Source organism: Enoplosus armatus, chromosome 5 (genome assembly GCF_043641665.1).
Source record: "Enoplosus armatus isolate fEnoArm2 chromosome 5, fEnoArm2.hap1, whole genome shotgun sequence".
Lineage (NCBI taxonomy): Eukaryota > Metazoa > Chordata > Actinopteri > Centrarchiformes > Enoplosidae > Enoplosus > Enoplosus armatus.
The window spans coordinates 13,500,899-13,524,402 of record NC_092184.1 but is presented as its reverse complement, the minus strand read 5'-3'; the positions used below and the strand labels follow the sequence as shown (position 1 = coordinate 13,524,402).

At 41.5% G+C, this 23,504-nt stretch overlaps 1 protein-coding gene across 1 annotated transcript; it reads right to left on the bottom strand.

Annotated features, from left to right (window-relative positions):
- Nucleotides 1-1,774: 1,774 nt before the first annotated feature.
- On the bottom strand, nucleotides 1,775-21,646 carry ttc9b (tetratricopeptide repeat domain 9B). The gene is made up of 3 exons (XM_070906159.1): nucleotides 21,187-21,646; nucleotides 3,262-3,444; nucleotides 1,775-1,869 (listed from the first exon to the last, which is right to left on the bottom strand). The coding sequence occupies exons 1-3, from the start codon at nucleotides 21,644-21,646 to the stop codon at nucleotides 1,775-1,777; spliced, it is 738 nt and encodes a 245-aa protein (XP_070762260.1).
- Nucleotides 21,647-23,504: the final 1,858 nt, after the last annotated feature.

Below are 23,504 nucleotides of genomic sequence, written 5' to 3'. Positions count from 1 at the left end.
TGACAGAAAGCAATAGAGCAGATATAATCCTTTTCCCATACATCTGAAGTAACTCTCTGGAGCCGCACGTTACATGCAGGAGTTGTGCTTGCACACGGGAAAGAGTTTCATGGCATCAAAGATGAGGGACATTCAGGTCATGCTTTCACAAATCGTCAATCCAACCTTCTGCAGAGCAGGGCAGGCAGATTTAAGCCTGTGGTAAAGCTATCATAAAAGCAATATTAGCATTATCAATGATTCTGCTTCACAAGTCACAAGAGAAGCAGTGGCAAATTATTTATGTATCTTTTGACAGCTAGCCATGGATAGCCACAAGCCATATCATCAGTAGTGTTGTGTAATGCTAATGCTGTGCGTTATCTGTCCTCACAGCTCTGTGTTTGGAACAAATTTTCAAACACAGATGTCGATCTATCGACATACGTTAAACTGAAAGAGGAAGAAATCTCAAATGGCACACTCTTGTTGGAGTGCACTAACGCTTTAGACCGTCAGGACAGACGCGTGTGATTGTTTTCCCTGCACTAATGCTGCCCATCGATGTCTGGGAAGCTTCAGCATTAGCGATAAAAGGTTGGACCTCCGTTTAGAAATGTTTAAAGTGTTTCTCGCTGTGAAACTTTAGAGTGGATCTCCATCTGGCCAACAGAGGTTGATGGAACTCCGATTCCATTGGCTATTTTCCGTTGTGACATCATTAACGTTGGGAGAGGGAGGGAGGGAGGGAGGGGCCTCGACAGTCTCAACAACATCAACAACAACACACGACCCAGGAGGGGCTTAGGACAACAGACTCAAGACACCAGTTTCCACGATAGCACACCTGATAACTGCTGGAGAATTTTGTCTGTTTGCTGCGCACACAGATGCTATTAACAACCGATTAATTACTACTGAGTATGATGAACACCGAAAGCAAATTAAAAACCTTAGTAACAGATTACAAACACTTGAATTAGCCCTTGAATTGAAAAAAAACAGTCCAGGAACTGAGATCCATGGCATCAAGGAAAGAAAAGTGAGACAAGAGAGATTAAGCGCAGAGGCAGGCTGTTCCTCTACTTGATGAAAGATTTCTCATCTGTCCCATAGTCTGGGTAAGGGATCTGAGTGAGCCCTGTTGGGGAAGGATGTACAATCAAATTGGGCTATGGTCTTGATATGTGTCACACACACACCCCTCACTATCCGCTGCTTATGCTCCACACTGCCTCCACACACACACACACACCTGCCCTCCTCCCGGTGTGGTCGAGCTTCCCAACCCCCGATATTAAGAGTTCGAAATAAGACGGAGAGAGAGAAGGCAGAGAGAAAAGGAGAGAGCAAGAGAAACAAAATGCTTTTTATGTCTTTAAAACATTTACTAAATCACGCAAATGTCCATTATTCATGTGTATGTTTTGAAGCTCCTTTTTCATTCCACCACATTGACTGTTTCATATGAGTATAATACAGCATTTTCCTTGTTTTTTTTTTTTTATTTTATCTTTTTTTTATGTTTGCTCGACTGTCTGCGTCTAAGGAGAGGAGCCACAGCACCTGAGGGAGAAAAGGGGGAGAAGAAGAGGGAAGATAAGGAAAAGGAGGTTGGGTTGCAGACAGCGCTTGATATGTCTCCCGTTTTTATCCATCGCTGGCGGGTGATTGGGTCTGTCTCTTCTGTGCTGCTGTCAGGAGTCGATAGAGGGGGTGGAGAGAGGGAGGGTCGATGTAGGGACTGCTTGTAGGGTCAAAGGTCGAGGGGTCAGGAGGGTGAAAAGGTCGAGGGTTAGCCCTGGGTCTCTTTGCCGCTCTCTCGCTCCCGCTGTCCACTCTTGCTCATCTTCATCTCTGTCAGCTGGATGTACCGCAGCACGTTGGTGTCTGCAATGGCGAGAGACAATGTGAGGCAGAAAGGTTGACATAAAAAGAAGAGTCACATCTTTACGTCAATCAATGCAATCTCATTCGTGAATGCAGTTGAATTTCTGCTTCTTTCATGTCAGAACAATAAAGGCACAGTAATGTGGCCTGGGTTTCATTCATTTTCTTCACTGACATTTCAGAAAATATCTAATAAGGAGTCTAATTATAAGTCTTGAATGAGGCCAACCACCTATGAGACAGAGCGTGACCTTATAAAAATGTATCCAAAGTGAAAAGAAAATTTAAATTTTGGAGAAAAAAAGTTGAAGGCACAAGGCTAAATACTTAAATGTTTTTAAATGGAAATCAACTATGAATCCGATAAAGCTCTGCAGTCAAAACATGCAGAGCAAATTACCTGCTTGTACATGTACATACTCAGTGGTATTAAAAACAGAGCTTGCTCTATTTTCTAAAGCTTGTTGACTCTGGTGCACGTGGCTCATCAGAGAACAGATGAAAAGCACTTGTGGAGCAGGTTGTTAGCTGACAACAACAGTACGTCACTTTTCCACCACTGTGGGAAGAAGAAGACTTCAATCGAGCAAATATGGATGTAAACAATGTGGGTTTCAAGTAGTTCCAAATGTTTTATGAGGATGGGAATGCATTCAACATGTTTATTAGGTCTCAAGTTTACAAACAATGTGTTTTAAATGTGAATGAATGTAAACATAACTAAGGCTTTTACAGGAACACAGGGCCCCAAACACACCCCTTGCCACAAAGTTTGACCACAAACCAAAAAGGGTCTCTAAAATGTACTAATTTACTTTGCATCTTTTATTTATCCGGTTAACCGTTAAATTACTCTTTTACTTCCCAACATGAATGTCTAAAATGGTGTCTCAAAGCCTTCTCCACGTCGTGAGGAATACAAGTCTGGGGAGAAATCCTAAAAATGATTCTAGTGTTTATGTAATATATATCATTACTGTATTATTTTGTTGGCCTAAAAAATTGTTACAATTTTAATATTTTTTAATTGTATTAAGTCAACTCCACTTATTTGCAAAAATTAATCAACAAATAAATAAAAAATGGAATGGACCTGACCTCATTGTCTTTAATGGTACCTACAGAAAGAACATGTACTATCATGTACAGTCTGCATTGTACAGTTAATAATACATTATGGCTAATTATCAAAGTCCCTACAGACATTATAAGTAGTTTTTTTACGTTCTAAACCTTAAGCTTGTGTTCTATAAGTCCACTTTAAACTATAATTCAACTTACAGTAAAATACTTTGATCTTAAAACTAAAGCACTCTGCTTCATCTTGCAGTGGTAACGTCTCCCTCTGTCATTTGTTACGTGAGTGTAACTGAATATACAGGTCATTCTCACCTGTGGGCTCGCGGTTCTTGGCATCACGCAGGTAGCGCAGGGCACATTCGTAGTCACCCAGGTGATAGAAGGCGATGCCGGCTCGGTACATGGCCTTGAAGTGGTCTCTCTGGTGGCTCAGCACCTTCAGACAGTACTCCTTCACTCTCTCGTAGTTCACCAGCTCTGACTGCAACAGGCACGCTGCAGGGAGGAAGAGGGGGAACAAGTTAGTAGTTTGTACATTGTAAACGCTTAAAAATTGATTGTGATAATGGTAATAATGATATGAAACGACAAGTACATTCCGTGAGTGGAAAAACAAAAATGGGGATGTTTTGTGAACATCTCACTCTGTGTCTTTTAATAGAGCCACAGTGAAATCTAGCCTCCACATTGCTTCCTCAGGATGACAGTGAGCTCACTATAAATAGCCAATACTAATGTCTCACAGCGTGGAGAAGACACAAAAAAGTCATGCAAGCAGTTTGAGCCCTGGGGCAGGGGAGTAGTGTCTGCACATGCTGCTGTTGAGCTCGATGTGCAAAATAGAAGAATGGGGAAAAATTCAGCTTGAGAATGATGGATTAAATACTGTGAGGATGCTTAAGTCCCGTTCTCCTGACTTAGCAGATGTGTTGTAGTCAGCGGGGGCAGCAGGAGAGACGAGGAGACGAAGGGCAGGATGCAGAGATCAAGTGAGCGACAGATACCGCAGGAGTCCTTTGGGATTTGATGTGAGTGGTGAAGTACAGAACTGAGGTCAAGACACCTGAACCTGAACCAGCTGGCACTTAACTAGTTGAAAAAACGCCATAACGTGCAATTGTATTTCATTGTAGTCTTGCAGCAGCAGTAGCAATTCTCAGCAGCACTGAGATCAGCTAAGGTTGGAATAACTTCATTAGCAAAGACACACAAACACACACAGCTTTTAGTCCACCAAAGCTTTTAAATGCCTGCTGATGGCTCAGATATCTGATCACTCAAACACTATTCCTCTGGTGATTCCTAGCACTCGAGGTTTTACTTCCCTTCTCCCTTCATCCCCTCATTTCTTTCTTTACCCATCACTCCTTCCCTCTCTGCCAGTGTCTGAATCTATCTGATGATGTATCTGGAAAAAAATTCCTTTATCCCTCCTTGTACCTCCGCTGCCATATCTTCCTCCAGCTCTCCCGTCCCACCCTTTCCCTCCCTGATCTGACTCCTTTTTTTTTAAAAGCCTCCCTCCATCCCCCCTCTTTCCTCTGAGGCTGCCCTTGACACACAGACAGCTCTGTGAATAACATGAGTCAGGCACTATTAGCTGGGAGGCAGGGTGAGTCAGGCGAGGGGCTGCAGTAGGAGGAGGAAGAGGAGGTTTGTATGTAGGGAGGCTGGGGGTGAAGTAGAGGAGAAGAGGTGATACCTGTGGGAGACTATAGGGTGAGGAGAAGGGGGGAGGGTGTTAAAAGCAGTTAGTGGTCCTGAACCGGTCCTCTCCCCCTGAGCCTCAGAGACACACTGTAGATGGTCTGGCCTTCTTCCCCGTCAACAACGCAAGTGCAAAACACTAAATAATTCATCATGGACGTCAGGGGACGGACCGATTCAATAACAATCAATGTGTTTTGGTATTTAGTGGTGAAGTCGCACATGTGTCTGGTAGGTGGAGGCAGTACATTGTGTGTGTGTGTGTGTGTGTGTGTGTGTGTTTGTGTTGTGTCACTGCCTCAAGCCTCACAGCTGTAGACATGAACTTTGCTCTATCACACACAGTTAAAATGGGGGGATGGTTCTCTGGAGGTGCCATTTTATTATGATCACTATTACGCTTGTAACATTTTAATTTATCTTTACCTCTGTGCCTTTTTTAAAATATTATTAACCTGACCATAACATGAATCCAAGTACTTTCCCATAATTATAATTACTCTGAGTATTCATAAGAGATACCTGCCCTTTAATCCACCATTTCTCTTGACATTCTCAACAAAGTTATGGTTAATACAGAATGAAAATATAATGATGTGATCCATTTCTTGATGTATAACTTCGACTGCACATGTAAACAGCATATCCTGGTTTTGAGAAACCTGGATATGTTAGCTGGACTACTCTGACAGAAACCGGGACACTGGAGCATGTAAACACAACAATGTTAATAACAATAATGATGCAACTGCCATGTCCTGAATGTGACCAAAACAGATACTAATGTGCATGTAAGCATATTTAGTGTGACAGTGAGCCAGTGGGCACAATACCAGGACCCTGAGAGCTAAACAGCTAAATGGAATTCAGCCATCATTCCTTTTATTATTTACACCTGTGTTTTTCCTACCGTGACACGTCAAAATATCCTCAGTGAAAAACATCTACTACCAAAGGACAAGAGTGGCATCATATTCTTTCACCAACATTTATTAGACACTGATGAGTATTTATCTTGCTGAACTGGTACGATAACACATCTGGATCTTCTCTGCACTTTCTCTCCAAAATCAGATGTTAAACTATTTAGTTAGTCTGCTTTTGCAGACAAATTCACTTGTTTTTGGTTGTTTCCTCCTGTCGAACCCTTTGAGTCTTGTATGAAAGTTGTTACAGTATATAAAATGTTTTAATACCATCATTATTAAATGTATGCACACACACACACACACACACACACACACACACACACACTAATAGCGAGAAGAACAAAAGAAAGCCTGACAATCCCCTTATTTTTTAGCTCATGATGACTCAGCTCAGAGCAGAGCAGCAAGGTCGAAGCTGTTTCCCGTCTTCAGCGATCATAAGTCTGCTCAGCCCGGTACAGTGGGAATCACCTCAGGTGCCCTCTACCTCTCCTGCACACCTCTCCACAGACTCCACTCATCTATTTGTTTTTACAACCGTCCAGCTCCGACATGACTACTCTCATCCCTCCACACACTCATCCATCATCGCCTTCCAGCAGTGGACGTGAGCGGAGCTTTCAGAGGATCCGGTTACAGTCCATAATGGCCTAATGGCTGACGCAGTTAGAGAGTTCACTGGCGCTCACACGAACAGATATTACCACACACACCTAAATTGCATACAGCAGATACACAGTTACCAATGACAAGGGCAAAGGCACAAACACACACACTGTAACACAGGTGACTGCAAATCAACAAGTGGGGCGTAGACGAGGGTTGGACATAACAGATGACTTTAAATGAACCATTTGATGCAAACAATGGTTAAAAAGATATGTGACTGTACAAATACACACACACACACACAAAAGCAGCGTACACAAGTGATGACTGGCCGGCCGCACCCTACTGGCCCATTAGGCAGATGGATGGCATGCCAGAGGAAATGTAGAGTGTGGTGAGATGCATTAAGGGTGTGATAATGATGGGATCATCGGGGCAGGCTGGGCAGGGACACAGACAGACAAGAGGCATGATAAAATACAGCAGAATAATATAGTTGGAGCCAACGTGTCCCAGTCCCTGAGAGACATGCGAGTCTGAGGTTTTCTGTTTGTGTTCTGTGTTATTGTTAAAAATAGAGTGACTCAGCAGGGCCTCCAAACCTGGAGGCCAGGACCCCCCTCAAGAGATTGCAAGATAAACCGAAGAGGATGTGAAATGATTTAAGAAGAGAGGAAGACAGAACACATATTGATTTCTTCTAATCTTTGTCTTTTCTTATAAATTACAGGATAAATTACACTCTACACACTATTTTGGTTGAACTGGTTGACAAGCAGTGGACCAGCCCAGTAAACCTAGAAATTACGATGATTGTTAGTCATGATTTACATCCAATGCCAATGTTCAGTGCTAATGCAGGAAGCGGTGTGCCCTGCCTGGATTGTAAGGATGTGGTGGTGAATGAACATCAACCAAAATCTTGCGTGAGCAGATATTGTAGAATTGTAGAATTTTGTAAACATTGGCATTCGATGTAATCCAGGGTTTTACAGAATTGACCAATATTGACATTCTTGTCTGACTGCTAGACATGTAACTGGTGACAAGCGGTCACAAGGAGACATTGCTTTGTTTTAAGGTCACAAGTAGAGCAGAATTGATAAGTTTCGATTAGATTAGTGCAGGATTAGCTGATTACTCAATTAGTCAGTCAACAAATGAATGTGCAACTATTTTGAAAATTGATGAATCTTTTCGGTAATTTTTCAAAAAAACAAAAATGCAAGACTTTCTCTGGTTCAGCTTCTCAGATGTGAGGATTTGCTGTTTTTCTTTGCCACTTATGATAGTAAGATTAATATCTTTGGGTTTTGAACTGATGGTCTGATAAATCAAGTAATTTGATGTCACCTTGGGCTCTGGGAAATTATAATGTTGATTTTATATAATTTTTCACTATGTTATGACACAACAATTAAGCAATTAATCGAGAAAACAATCATTAGTTGTAGACCAATTCACAAGCCAAAAAGGTTGGGAACCACTGTGATCAGGAACACAGTCCATCACATCCATGCTGAACTTTTCCATGAGAGGCAATTCCTCTTCGGACATCGACAGAATATCAGATATGACTTGCTGATTTTTGAGTTGATTAAAAATGCAGTGTTCCCACAGCTTTTTCTGGGTACATGTTGAGATGAGAGAGGAGGAATAATGAGACGTGACTGCATTAGTGGTGCAGACGAGATAGATTTGTCCTAATGAGGGACTTGATGTGAGGGCAGGGATAGAAGAATGAGCTGACGCTGGGACACTGGCTTTGTGTGCGCCCATCTAGTGTCAGTGTCATAAGTGTAAGTATGTCTTCCTCTTTCTGAGATTCTGTGTCTCACTGCCAGAATTAAGGAAGAGCAGAAGAAGACGAAACACAGGAAATTGGGGGGGGAAAAAGGAACAGAAAAATGTATTTAAAAATGCATTTGAACGTCTAAAACCCCAAAAAAAACCCAACAGGTGCAAAACAGCTGTCAAGTGTGAGTGTGTGAATGTGCCTGTCTTCATGTGACTGCATGTGTTTGTGTGTGTTTCCGTTGCTTGAATGTCGAATGAGAGGTGCGATGAGTGGGAGTGGTTAACACATGCTCAGGAACCCCACTGGTTTGCCTGAAGCATCATGTTTGAAAAAAAACAAAAACACAGAGCCTGCACAGAGACTTGCTTTCATTTAGCTGACAGAGCGTCAAAGCCTGGGAGGAATAAAAGAGAGAGACAGAGAGAAAAGGCAGGAAGCTGAAATAAGACAAGAGAGACAGGGGGCAGGGGAGGACAGAGATAGAGACAGCACTGACAAAACAAAATCCAGACATAGCCGAGGGAAAATAATGATAGAGTTTCTGTATGAAAGGTACAGAGGACAAGAAAAAAATGTTATGCTTAATCACTTTTCTTCTCCTCTGCTCTCTTGTGATACTTGTTTTCAACTCTGCCTCCTTCTCTTTCTCTACATCACCTCATCTTCCCTCTGGACCCATGCTCCCCCCCATCCCTCTCCATCACCAACACCAGGCGCGACACCACGATCCGGCTAATTTAAAGCCTCTCGTGGCCCCCGGTGATTAGTGTGCTGTCCATCACCTTGTAATTAGTTCTGCGGGAAGATAATGGCAGATGGAGAGACCCATCACTCTCACTGATGCTCTCACACAGACGCACATCCCTCATTTCCTCACACATCCCTACGCAACAGCATCCCTCTTTGACACTTCGCTCCTCCACCCTCCGTTCCTTCCCAGCAATGTGTCGCTGTTCATCTCCGAGCAAAGACCGCCCTGCCCTCCTCTACACCTTTCACTGTCTCTCCTCTACAGATGTCACAGTCCTGCAACAGATTTATTTACAGAGACAAATGAACCGTGCACAGTCATCATCATGAACTCGCCTCAGAAATATATTCTCTGAGCAAAATCCGATCCAACATGCTGACGTCACGGCTCTCGGACAGTGTAGCCGGTCTCACCAGGCCCACCAAGAATAGCTCCACCCAAAGCGTTTTGTGAATGCCTATCTCTGTTATTGAGAGGGACAGCAGAACTACGGCTCCTAGCTCGCTTTATCACAGGGGCTTGTCTGCACTGACATGACACAGCATTCACTCCACCTTCACCAGCCACCACCTGCATGATTATTTTTCTTTTCACCCCCTTTCTTTTTCCCGGAGATCCACTACTTTTTCCTCCCGTTACACGTTCTTCTCTCTTGTTCTTGTGTCTCAATCTCTGAGAAGTTGCTGCCATTCATCTTGAATGTCATCTTTTAACCCAAAGCTGTTAAGAGGAAGCTGTCACTCTCATAATGCAGCTGATGAGTGTTTTAGTATCTCTTATATCACTCAAAATGTGACATAAGGAATATAAAATACTCTTTTCCTTAGAGGAAAATATACATAATGACTGCAGGGATCTATCATTACACAGATTTGATAAAAGCTCATCTTGTCATCAAGTAACATTTCACTTAAAACAAGTGGTGCAGATCATCTCTTTGATTGTATGTCACCGTAGCGGAAGACTAATGCAGCTCCATATGGTGTTAAAATACCCTCATAATTACTCACTCTTGTTGCTCTTGTTTGACTGTGTGCGTCTCAGAGGCCTCCACAGGGCCCTCTGGTGTAGGTGGAAACGTAGAGTGCTGGGACCAGCCTTACAAATGAGTCACTGACTATTTTCAATGAGCATGACTATTCTGAGCAGTACAAACTGAGAGTGTATAGGGTGAATAATGTGTGAACGCTCCCAACCTGCTAGCTAGCCTGGCTCTGTCCAAAGGTAACAAAATCCACCTATTCGCATGTCTAATGCTCACAAATTCTTGTTTGTTTAATCTGTACAAAAAACGAAGAATTAAAAAAAAAACTACAATGTTGTGGTTTTGGGTGAATTAGTGAGTTACCTTTGGACAGAGCCAGGTTAGATGTTTCCAATCTTTATGCTATGCTAAGCTAACTGGCTGCTAGCTTTTGCTTCCTATTCAACGGACAGACAATCGACACTCAATCTGCCTCTCATAGATCCTTACATTTGTAATGCTAACCTCACAAAACAAACCCTGGCTTGTTGATTCCCTCGTAACATTGAACATCCCCTGTCATGCCTGGAAACTGCTGGTACATCAGACATATTTGCATGGATTACCCACAGCGCAACAATTATCCTGAGACTGAAGTAGCCAGATTATTCTGTTAGATCTCACAGAGAGCAAGGGGCAGAACGACTCCAACCCATGCTTCACAAAGGTCCTGGCTCTATCTTACTCTATCAATTTGCACCCTTCTACATTGCTCCGCTCTCCTAAAATAGTCGCTGACTCAGGATTAATGCTCATCTAGTTAAATATTTATACAAGTGAGGAAGCTACCTTCTCTATGACTTCACTAAAGATGAAATCATTTAATGCTCTCCACTGCACATCAGTTTCCAGAACTTTAGCTGTACTGTAAGCCCACCATACTTAGAGTGGGTCTTTTGGGGGTTTCTTGAGGCCTCTAAAGAAAATGAAGAGCAGTTCATGTAGTTATGATTTTATTTAACTCATTACAACTGGTTGACTTTTTTAATATCTTCAATAAGTGTCCGAAGGAGGATCCAGGACTTTCTATATTACTTTTACTCTCATGAGTAAAAACAGACATTCAAATAATAGATAAGGGCAGTTTAATAAAGCAGAAGAGACTTTTATTGAGGTTACATCTGTAGTTGAACTACAGACATAATTGAGACATAATTTTGTTGTGGCCCTTAGCTAGGCCATTATCTGATTGGCGATGTCATCTATGGACACTGGACAGACTCTCGCCTTTAGCCCAGCAGATCTTTGGCTACGCTTTTCTGCTGCTGTTGTTGCTTTTATCAACTCTGACAAATATTGTGAAGTAAAAGTAAGGCTGTGTTTGTGTGTATGGTTGTATGTGTGCTAACACTGATCCACTTCCTGTGTTTTTTTCAGGTTTGTTTGGATGATCTATGTACAGTAGCTGTGAGAAACATGTTCTGTGCATTAAACTGGTTACAAGATAGATGAGGGAGTCTTTGGAAAGGTCAACAGAGAAAACTGCCAAATGGTTTGGCTCAGAATCTCATGGAGTCAGCCTCAATCTGCGAGGTAGTAAAGCTTTTCCACTAAGTACCTGAAGTAAATGAATGGCTAAAGCAGCATAGAGCTTTCATAATTTCCCAAATTGAAACAGCCATGTGTTGGCAGCCTGTTGTGTTTAGAAAGCAGTCACAGCTGCACACAGTATGGAGACCATCCGGTGGTAGATAATATGGATCAGAGCTTACTCCCAACAATCTGTATCATCCTGGACCAAACAGCCAAACACATCAACGAAAAAGCACATAGAGCTTCCAACCTCTCAATGACTTTAGACCTGATTTTTTTGCCACTTGGGGCCAACGGAAACAAGCTGTAAACACAACAATGACTATTAATATAAACATTTAACTTGATATTGTGAACTTGTTAGCAAAAAGTTTCCTATTTACATATCCAGCAGACGCAGAGCAACTTTAAGGTTCATTTGGAGTCGTGTTTGTGTCCACCTGATGAGTCCAATATTCTCTCCTGAGGAAAATATCTGTATCTATATCGTTAGCCTCTAAATGCTTCACTGTGTTCACCAGCTAGTCGCTAACTATGTCTTTCTGCTCGTTTGGGGCTGGAAAGGTGGTACTACAAGCCACCCCTTTCACATACCCTAATATAAAATTATTGATTATAGCAGCTTTAAATTTAACAGTGTACCTCTATAATTGACCTTTTTTAAAATTTGACAGCACTGGTGTTAAAATACTGCTAAATCTGCTCCACTGAGGATCACCGTCATTTCACCGCCTTCACAAACAGCGTGTAACAAGGGCAAGTTTTCAATGTCAACCCCCGGCAGTGCATGTAATGAAGCATTCAGTGTCAGGCCGGAGCAGACCGTGTAGTATCTGTAAGCTCAGATAGCGACCAACATGGCTTTTTATCAGCATGTATAAATATAAACAGCCACTTGGTTTACTCTGCACTGTCCGCTGGAGCACGGGGTGTTAGATATGCGCAAATAGCTTCAGCAAATTCTCATTACTGATGGCTTACAGAAGATGAATATTCTGCATTTCTCTCGCGCTCTCTCTCTCTCTTTGAGGGTGTCAGAAAAGGGCATCAGTTTCCTCTCAGCTGATGCCATGACTTTCAACTACGGACTAAAAAAAAAGAAGCTTTGACAGACACTTTCAATTTATTCATTACTTCGCACAACTGTCAGTCAAAATCAAAATGATCCAAAAATCTAAATCACACACACATCACATATCACAAACACATGGGCACAACAAAAGCATTATAATAAATCCCTGAGGTGTCAGCACAATGTGATGAATGCAATTCTGCCAACGGTTCTTTAATACAAATCTTTATTTCCTGTTCCAAGCTGGTTATCTACTGGGGGGACATTTTATAGATTTCTTTTTTTGAGCGTTACGCACAGTAGTGCAACCAACACTATATGCTGATAATGTTTGGCACATTAGAGATATTAACCACATTAAAAGTGCCTTAAAGACGGTTCATGGCTAACAGCAAGGAAACACTTGAACCACCTTCAGTGCAGCATTGACCAAACGGTTTGTCAGGCTCCCTGCATCTTGAAAGAATCAGGTTTGCTCTGACTTTTTTGTTTTTTAGTGAAATGTCTCGACAACTAGAATACATTGTAATGACATTTGGTACAGATATCCACGATGCCCAGAGCATAAATGCTGTCTCAACAACTATTGGCTGGATTGCCATGAATTTTGGTTACAGACATTCACCCTCAGAATGAATTGTAATAACTTTTCCCATCAGCTTCAGCTGCACTTTGTGTTTGGAGCAAATTAATGCTATTTAATGCTAACACACTAAACTAAGATGGTGAACATTAGTCCTGCTAAGCACCAGCATGTCGGCATTGTCATTGTGAGCATGTTAGCATTTAGCTTGCCGTGCCTTAGTACAGCCTCACAGAGCTGCTAACATGACTGTAGCCTTTTGCTCGTTTGTTTGTTTTTTGTAACTGTACCAACTATGTGAACACATACAGAGCTTCAATTAAAAATAGATATGACAAAAAGCATCATAAAAAAATATTTCTTTCTCACTCTCTATCTCTCCCCCAGAGTCCCTGCCTGTCCCCTGTCTTTCCTTCTCTTCCTGACAGATGACTGAATCTTATTTACTCTTGTGACAGGAGTCATCTGGGCCTGTCAGGGCTCTGATATAAATCAGTTTGGTCTGGATTGGATTTCTTAGCATCCTCCCCCTCACGATGAAGAAAACCCCCATACAAATGCAGCTTTAAAAACCCTCCCTTTACCACTCAGAGGTCATAGAGGCACGCATTTTCCTCCTCTCCTTCCCTACTTGTCACTCTCCTTTACAGTCGTGCCCTCCCTCCTCTGTCGTATAATCCCGTCATATTTAAGAGTTCTGTCCAGTTTCTCACGCTCCCTTGGTTTTACTCCCTCCCCCATTTCTTCTCTATTGACTCCCCCCCCCATCCTCCAAATCTACCTCTCTCAGCTGTGAGGTCATTCGGAGATTTGGTATGGAGAGAACATTACAGTGTGAGCGGTGCAGTAGAGGGAGTGCCAGTCGTACCCCTGACAGCAATGCCACGCCATCTGCAGCCCTGGCACACGACTCTTCCACGGCTCTCGTTCTGCTCTGTCCACCCCTCCAATGGCAGACGTACATGCACAGAGGGAGGAAAAACACCAACCAAAACTCCCCCCATCCCCCTTCTCACCCTCGCATGGCATCTCTTTCCTTCCTCAATCCTCCTACGAGCACATTGCAAGGTGTATTTCTTCTCTCCAAAGCACCAGGCCAGTTCTTTTCCTCTCCCAACTTCTTATACAACCCAGCTTTCTCCTCGTCTTATCCCGTCTATCTTACATTTCTTCTCCCCATCTCCTTTTCGCCCTCACTCTCTTCTTCTGCCTTTATCTCATGCACTCCGCCACGTCCCCTGCCGATGGAGCTGGCAGGAGATGAAGGGGAAGAGTTTTCTGTTCTGCTTTTGTAAGCAAACCTCGACTGTTCACTAGCAGTGGGTCAGAGTGAACTGGTGAAATCAACCAGATGTGTGGTGTTACACATCACTGACATTATTCTAATACAGCCCCAGCTGCCCCAGGCTGTGATGTGGTGAGTCTTCAAGGCCGCTGAGGAAGTGCAGCGATAGCACTACAGCTCTCTGACGAAGGCAGTGATTTAATTTTGGTCCAGCAAGGAACAGATGTTGATGCCACCAACAGACTCATTAAATCGTTAGTATAAGGCCTGTAATTGCATGTCATGGTTCAAAAGTTCATTGATGGCCTCAGTGAAATGTCCCTGAGGCTCTGAATATAGAACACATGATGGGACACACCTGGTTAATTAACATGTGATCTGTATTTGGGTACATTACCTGAATAATGCATTTACACCTGGTACCAAAATGTATTCTCATTATCTCGATTGTGTCCGCATTGTGATGAGATTTAAATCTGCAAATTAGTTAGGTGGCACTGGCTGACTTGTCCACACACATGGCCTGTCCCAGGTCCAGACAAGAGTGGGGAGTTACTGCTATTGCTTGTGGCTTTTGTTGTGTTTGCTTAAGCTAACAGGAAGAGACGAGTTTAGATGACCTATGTCTGGCTGATCTGACCACATTCCTATCCCAATAGGAATAGATTTACACCTAGCATTAACATGCTTTTTCCAGATAACGTATCCAGATACAGATTGCATGTTAATGCCAGGTGTAAATGGGGTCACACACATTCAGGAAAGGATGAATGTGATGCTTTGAAATTGAAATGATTTTACAATCTTTCAGGTCTAACCAGAAATGGATTTTAATGTTACTGCGTTAGGAAATCAAAAAGTTCCTAAACCGGTAGTGAACAACATTAAGTGTTGTTTTTCATCATTAAAGCTGCTCTAATCCATACTTTTATATAAAAAATTGATCAACTGACTATGCATAATGTAAATGGGGTAGTTCATAGTTACCAATCCTTAATTATCACCTGACATTGTTGTTCCCCTCAACTCTAAGGAGAATTTTAACATTTTCCGTCTCGCAACTTTACTGTTTTGGATCACTCTCACTGCTCTCATAGCATAACATTTAAAAACCCACTGCACGCTACCTGCTCACAGTTTCAGCAGTCAGACTGTCAGTTTGTGCTTGTACCCTACTATATTACAATAACAGATTTTATTTCCTTGTGAACAGAGAATTAAAAACTGAACAACTGAATGTGGAGTTTATTGTAGATAAATAATTAAGGCAGCATGAGATGCATGTTATAAACTACAACTGCACAGTGGGCCTCTACAAACACCAGTGGGAAATGGTTTACTGGCCGCTCATATCCAACTCCATAGCTGTTTCTGCATGTGAATACAAAAGACCATTATTAGCTGGCAATGTACAATTTGAAAGTCACGTTTTCTTAGTTTCAAATGCATGCTTGTTTCACTGTTTTTTTTTTTAATGTCATTCCTTTAACAAATATTCTTAAATGTGACGAGTGGGTGGAAACTGCTGCATCATCATCATGGCAAGCAGTTGAATAAAAAGGTGGCTGGTGTTACGAAACAAACAATTTCACTCATCCACTCCTGCTGCGCCTCTCCTAAGGCAGTGACTTATGACTCATTCACAGATTGAGCCAGTCAGGAGGAACAAAGAGAGATTTCAGGCAGAGATCAGAGCGAGCAGGAGTTAATGAAAAGTCTGATTGATCGCTCTCACAACAGGATCACACCATCCTGCTCCTTGTTTGATTCTCTGTACACTTTCTAATGTACATTTGAAGCGATTAAAACTTTCTATAGCTTCTAAACTGGTTTATGCAAGTCTGTCTGTCTGTGTGCTGTTTATGTAAACTCAGACTAGCTGCTGTTAAAGGTGCTTCTTGATGATCAATATCAGAAATAAGAGCAAACAAACTGCAGTCACATCTGTTATTTCTGTATGTGCCTCGCAGTGTGTTTGTGGTGGGTGGATGGATGGCTGAGGCGTGCTGGCAGGCAGTCCGCCTCTGGCCAACATGTTGCACCACTGTGAGCTGCGACAGACACAGACAGTGGTGGTGGTGGTGTAACCCATTTAGATGCAGCCCTACAGGGACACACAGACTCGGGGTGTCCCCTTAACAAGGCCAGCAAATAGGACATTCATCACCCATTGTCTTTTTGTTTGACAGAATCAGGTAACATTAGTGTTGGTGCTGAGACTTAATCCTCTGGTTTTCTTCTCTTTAACCAAATTCACTCCCCTATATATAATGTTAAAAACTCATATTCTCTCTGTTGCCGGCCTCGTTCCTATAATAATCATCTAGTTTATTTCCTTTTTGCCAAAACATATTTAGTCTCTCTTTGCTCTTTTCTTATCATCCTTTCAGATTTGTTTTCTCCACTTACATTACATATCGTGTGGTTTGTATCAGTGTGCACTCAGCATTCAGTAAAAACTTTTCACTCATCAACATTTTAAAAAGTTGCTGTGATTGACTGAAGACGCTGGGGCTACAACTAAGGATTATTTTCATTATTGACTAATCACCATTAATCATTTGATCTACAGAATGAAAAATATTGAAAAATGCACATCACAAATTCCTTAAGCCAAAGGTGACATCTTTAAACTGCTTGTTTGATCCAACCAACAATCTAATGCCTGCCTGAACATATTCAGTTTACTATTACACAATACAAGCGAAAGCAACAAATCCTCACAAGTGAGATGCTTAACTCAGTTAATAGATTTATGAACTAATCTTCTCAGCTCTAATCAAAAGTAAACATACTTAATGCAGAAGAATGGCCACTGTTAGTGTTATTATTATACATAATATTTCTGGATTATTCTAAATGTGTAAGTAGTAATTTACTGTTGTACTGTTATACATGTGAAATCTTAATTTGTAAAGTATAAATATAGTATAGTATATATATATAGTATATACATACATATATATATATATATATATATATATATATATATATATATATATATATATATATATGTAAATATTTATCTCTGAAATGTGGTGGAAAAGTTGCACAAAATGGAAATACTCAAGGAAAGTACAGCGCTTAAGTAAATGTACAACAGTTACTTTCCACCAATGCAATGAGAGAAAAGCTTGCCCTCATCACAACAAAGTCAAGAAGATAAGAAAACACACACACACACACACACACACACCAACACACACACACACACACACACACACACACACACACACACACACACACACACACACATCAACTGATAAATGCACACAAATACTCTGCACTTAAACAAAATCAGCAATGTCAGCAACGGGTACGGAAAGAACGGCAGGACGAGCAGCGCTGAAAGCAACTCTCCTTCATTCTTAGCACACACACACAAACACTTGTATACACGCACTCACACACAAACACTGACACGCAGTCACTCTCACGTGTGAGACTGGTGCTACTGCTTGCTTGTTGCTCTCCTATCATGCGTCAGAGCCAAAGACAGCCGACCAATCAAATGGCAGCTCCTCACTCATAACCACGGAGACCGCCGTCTGCCCAGCAGAACTCTGGGTAACCAGGTGGAGCCACGTAACGAAGACCTACAGCTGGATTACTGTTTACCCAATGAGTCACAGCTTAATTTCAGTCGGTGTGAGAGTTACCTTTGAATTTTTAAGACTTTTCTTTTCATTCTGTTCTTAAAAAAAGACTTCCTGTCATCTCTTTTACTAAATTAACTGCCATTTTGTTTAAGTCATAATCACAGACTGAGGCCAACATGGATCATAGTAGCCTGATAGTAACCTTGAATATGAAAGTACCATGTCATAGCTGAAATAAGTATAACTGTGCTAAGACATTAAGAGTTGGGTCGGAATTTAATATATTACATTTAAGTGTTGATCACAAACGCACCATGATCACCCCAATGAGTCAAATGTTTTTTAGTCTTAGAGCAAAATCCTTCAATTATCAAATATCAAATATATGTTCTCAAGTACTTAAAATTATGTGTAGGTACTCCAAACAGGTAAGAATGAGTATTTTATATCTCACGCTGCGACAGACTTAAGGTAAAGTTATTTGTTATCATTCATTTGGACATCAGAGCTGTGAACAAAGACATCTCAAAAGACGATTATGATTTCGATGAGGTGATATTGAATTGTCATCCAGCTCAATGTGGAGTGTACAATTTTAGGTGCATTATTAGAAATGATTTATTATTATTATGTATTTATTATTTTATATTTCTGTTATTGTCAACAAATCCAACAATGAATTGATCCAAATATTGCCTAAAGACTGATAATCTTATTCTTGTGTGCCACAGAGCTCCATTGCTGTCCAAACACTAAATAGTTAAATACATAGTTATATACAGTTAATCCCACATACACCGTCCTGTTGCTGTAAATACTCACTAGAGCAAGTGTATCAATCCACAACTTAATATAGTCCCAAATAAATGCTAAAAAAAACATTGTCCAGCAGGAAACTACTTAGTCTATTTTAAAAATAAAACTATATGTTTGTGACCAGATTTACATCTTCAGTAGAAACCAATGGGCTGGGGTGTGAGACAGATAGGGTAGGGAAGTAGGAAAGTACTGAGAAACGGACTAACAGATTGTTTGGTCTTTTCTTGGGATTTGTTGACAGAAACATAACATGACAGAAGGTTTATAGGGGTGGATCAGATCTTCAGTCATTAAAATGGCTAAGCATATCAGCAGGAATACAAATGTAAAGATCCTATAAGCCACCCACACAAACATCTTAGAGTAAAACACATACATGATTGTAGTCCACGTAAACATAGTCACTGATGGCAAAGCAAGGTTGAAGTAAGGTTTTCTTTGTGTGTGAAGGCGCATGTGCACACACTGCAGCAGTGAGGGGAGGGCATGAGCCATATTAATACAACAACTGGGAAAAGGCCCAGTGATGGTTGCCATGGTAAATATGGCCCCCTGTCGCGTGCTAGCTTCCTCCCCCTCTTCTCCCCTTTCTGTTCCACTGCTCTCTACTATTCCCCTCCATGCCTCTCTCATACCACGCTAACTGAATTCCTTTCTCTCCTTCTGTAATTTCCACCATATCTACTGCTTCTTCCTCCCCCAATTCTGCCTTTTTACTTCCCTATTCCACTCTCCCTCCCTCCTCTTCTCCTTCCCTCCCCCATCTTTCCTTCACGCCACAGTGGCCTCCCTACCGGCTCCAGACAGGCCCTGAATGCTGCGCAGAACGAGGCGACCTTCAATGCATCATGGCAGGCTGACAGGGACAGCAACGAGACCCAACATCATGCCACACTCGTGATCCAAAATCACAACATCCACATAGGAAGTGATGTCTTATAAGTGCTGTAGTGCCAGTGTGCACCACTCATCATCTCCTCCTGGATGTCAACATTCATGATCTGCTGTTCACACTGCAAACTGAGCACATACTGTATTCATTATTAAGCAAAACTAGGCAACATATTCACTATTATTATTTTTCTCATATCGCTGTGACCATATTGTGGGTATTTCTTAATGCAACAAATCCTGATTCACTCCTTTGTTGTTTAAATTAACACCACAAAACAATTATAAGGCGCATTTCTTCCTGAATGCTCTCTGAAACACTGAAAATCTAGCTTGACTTCCCAGAGCCAAGCAGTCTGGGTTGATAAACAGTAACTGACAGATGATTGATTGATAGATGACTCTCTTCAAACTCATTGACATTTTAAGCTAAATTGAAATATGGAAAATAATATTATGATAACCAGAAGATATTTTTTCAATAACTCCATGACTCATTCATGAATATTGAGCATAGAAGTCTTGACCGTATCTATGATAAAATATTATACACTCAATGTTCACTTACTGGCCTTTCCCAGAGCTTTTGACAGTGCAGAAGGCTATGAGACATGGTCAAAAGCTCTCTAGTATTTGTTTTATTGATAGTTCTGTGCCTATAGATACAGTATATACTATAGATAGTTCCATAGTACAGCAACTATAATATGTTGTATAATCTTTAATCTGTTGGGTAAATTATGTTTAATTCAGACTATTAAACAAAACAATAAGTTTAAAGGTAGAGATGAAACAATTAGTTGATTAAGTAATTTTAAAGACATTAACAGAGGGGTTTAGAAAATTGTGATGGCCATTTGTCAGTAAGCCTATTTTTTTTACCAAATGATTAATTGAGAAAATAATATTTGATAGAAAGAATCACTAATTACAACTTAGTGAGTTTAATAGGCTAGTGTATAATAGTGCTATAGCACATGAGCACTGGCATGAAGTGAGCAACTGAAAGTAGTAACGGTTGTAAACACTACAGTGAGTGAACAATGAGTTAATCTTCTCTGTGCTCCAGGAGCTCAGTTAACCCTGTAATAAAGTCACTGCAAAGTGGTGCCATAGACACAGCCTTACATCACCCATTGGATGGTTCAGGGGCGTCTTCTCACCTCAGACCCCCCTGTGAAATGTTGATGTTATGACACAACAGTGTGGTGAACTTGTCTCATACATACATAATGAAAACATATATACATGTCCTATAACACAAGGCTTTTGGTGTTTATTTATTTATAATCATTTTATTTACTTTTTCTCTCACATATACATCATTAGTTGAAATAATAATGAAATAGCTGGGAAAAAACGGCTGTGTAAGAGCCTGAAATTGGCAAGGCAACGATAGGATGTGGTAATTTATAGTGACACTAGGATAAATATGCTTTAATTTGTTCAGTGTACACATTCCTCCACATTCTCCATTAAATTAACACCATATGAGCGTTATTTCACCAGCCTCTGCACAAGAGAAATCCAGCACCTGCAGAAATAACTACAGCCTACAATCTTGTGTGAACCCGGTGAACCGGAACGAGGCTACAGAGGTATGAGTGTTTTGTGGAGGTGTACCGGTACCGGCTCACCTGTCAGGCTGTCGTAGCACTCGATCTCGGTGCTCTCCACGGCTCTCCGCTGCTCCTCGGTCAGCTTGGCCGCGGCTTGGTTCAGCAGGTTGACCTCGGAGCCCGTCGTCCCGTCGACAACATGCACCCCTTTGAGTTGCAGCAGCGCCCGGTGGTACTTGCCGATCGCCTCCCGAAATTTCTTCTCCTTGTAGCAGCGGTGACCCTCCGCCTTGAAGTCGATGGCTTTCTGGATCTTCGCCTCCATCTCCATTTCAGCAGAGCCGGCTCGATACCCGCCGCCGTCGCCTCCGGCGGCCGCTGCCAAGCTCCGGCCACCGGTCTCCGGGTAGCTTTTTAGGCTTTTTATCGGGTGCTGTTTGGCTTCCATGTCTCTCAGTGAAAGCGGCTGGAGCGGGCCATGGTGCTCGGACACGAATGTGTGTTTTGTTGGGGAGGACCGGAGCAGCGTGCTGTGCATAAAGGATGCGGGACGGAGCGGCAAAGACGGCTGGGCAGGCGGCGGCACCGGAGAGACGACGAGCCACGAAAAACAGCAACACAAACGGCTTCAGAAACGTCTCCGGTTTGTCAGCTTGTGCTTGAAGAGTAGACGTAAAAGGGATTTAAAGGATGTTTGCAGTTATAAGGAGAGAAATAAGGCTCGAGCAGCTGGCAGGAACATGCTAACCGTCAGTTCTCCAACCGTCGAAAAAAACATATTCCTCGCTCTGGTCCGCTCGCGGAAGGATGCTCGGGTGGATTTCTATGGTAGCAACCTCCGAGGCACGCGCAGCTTCAGCACCACTAACAGCGCACACACGACAACCCCTATCGCGCAGCATTGTGGGAAAAAAAGAGAAGTCGTGAGGCGTTGCTGCAGTCCAGATTTTACATGGCAAAAAAAACCCACAAAAAAACGAAGGAACGTGTTGAAATGTCCTGACATGATAGATTATTTGGCAAATACGACACTGCATTTTGGTAAATTGTTAAAAATCAAGTGTATGAATTATAAAATAATACTTATATCTGTCCATAAATTATAGGGTATTTGCATATTTATAGGACTATTGGGCAAAGGGTACGCCCTATGACACCATTCACAGTGATAGTCCTATATTTAGGCTGCAATATTTTAATGATTAGGCCTATTAATAGCCTTATAAAAGATTGCAGATTACGTCACACCCATTGTTTGGAAGCGTATGTCACAATAAAAAAAATCGGCTATATGATACAGACTAATTCTGCTTTTACTTCAACTGATACCCCCTCTATAATCATCAGATTATGACCAAATTGGAGCGCCTGATGACTTCAGCTGATAAGGTTTTCAAGGAGATGGAGACGGACAGCACAGCAGGAGGCTGCAGGGACCAAAAGAGGAGGAGGGCAAGAGCGACCTCAAGGGGACATAATGTCAATTACACTCATTTTTTGATGTGATGTGTGGTAAACGTCAGCTAATCATTATCTCTGCACAAATTACATAATTTTTTTGCAAAATTGTATGATATTTTGCAAAGTTGCTACCTAATTTCTTCCAGATTTATATGCAACTTCTGATTAAACATCATTAACATAATGCTCTAACACTTCAGCCAACATTACGCAGCAGCTACCTCATTGTGAGAGTGGGAGTTTAACAGGTTATTGATAAATGATCAGCTACATGATCCCAGGGGAATATAAATATTGACATTGCTGTCATGTACATACTTAAAAGAGTTGCAAAGTACAGTTCCTGCCAATGACATGCATTGTAAATATCTCCTTCACAGAGAGAAAAAAAAACAGTAAAGACTCTTTTTTTTTTACCCTTTTAATTATTTTCCAAGCACACTTTCTCCAAATTCAGAACTTTTTTCCTGAATATCTTTTAAAAAATCCTGACAGTTCATGGTGTTTTGCTCTATTTTGTTCTTTAAAATAATAAAAGTTCCGTGATTTTAAACATTTCAAATATTTACAGTGTAACAAAGTTCTGGTGCGAAGTCAGAAAGACCAAAATAGTACACAGGTATTAATGACCCATATTGGGTAAAGGTGAACTACCTACTGACACCAGGCCCGATGGCATCTCTGAGTTTCATGGATACATGATACAAGACTGTCCACATAGAAAAATATGCAGCCGAACAGGTTCTGTGCTGTTTCAAATCAAGTCTAACAAATCTATACATTGCATTTCAAAATAAACAATACTCAACTGATCCGGCCTTCAAGTAGGTGGTTTTAGAAAATGTTCAGTACTATGGTAGAAAAGTTGACATGGGTGTCTTTAGTTTAGAGGTGTGAACTTCTACTCCACAAGAAGAAGAAGAGGAGGAGGTGTG

What these genes read in the sequence shown, in the direction of transcription:
- ttc9b (XM_070906159.1), bottom strand. Translation starts at nt 21,646, where the DNA reads ATGCACAGCACGCTGCTCCGGTCCTCCCCAACAAAACACACATTCGTG. An exon ending in GTGCTACGACAGCCTGACAG is followed by an intron (nt 3,445 to 21,186) that starts GTGAGCCGGTAC and finishes TCCTCCCTGCAG; the next exon opens with CGTGCCTGTTGCAGTCAGAG. An exon ending in CAAGAACCGCGAGCCCACAG is followed by an intron (nt 1,870 to 3,261) that starts GTGAGAATGACC and finishes TCGCCATTGCAG; the next exon opens with ACACCAACGTGCTGCGGTAC.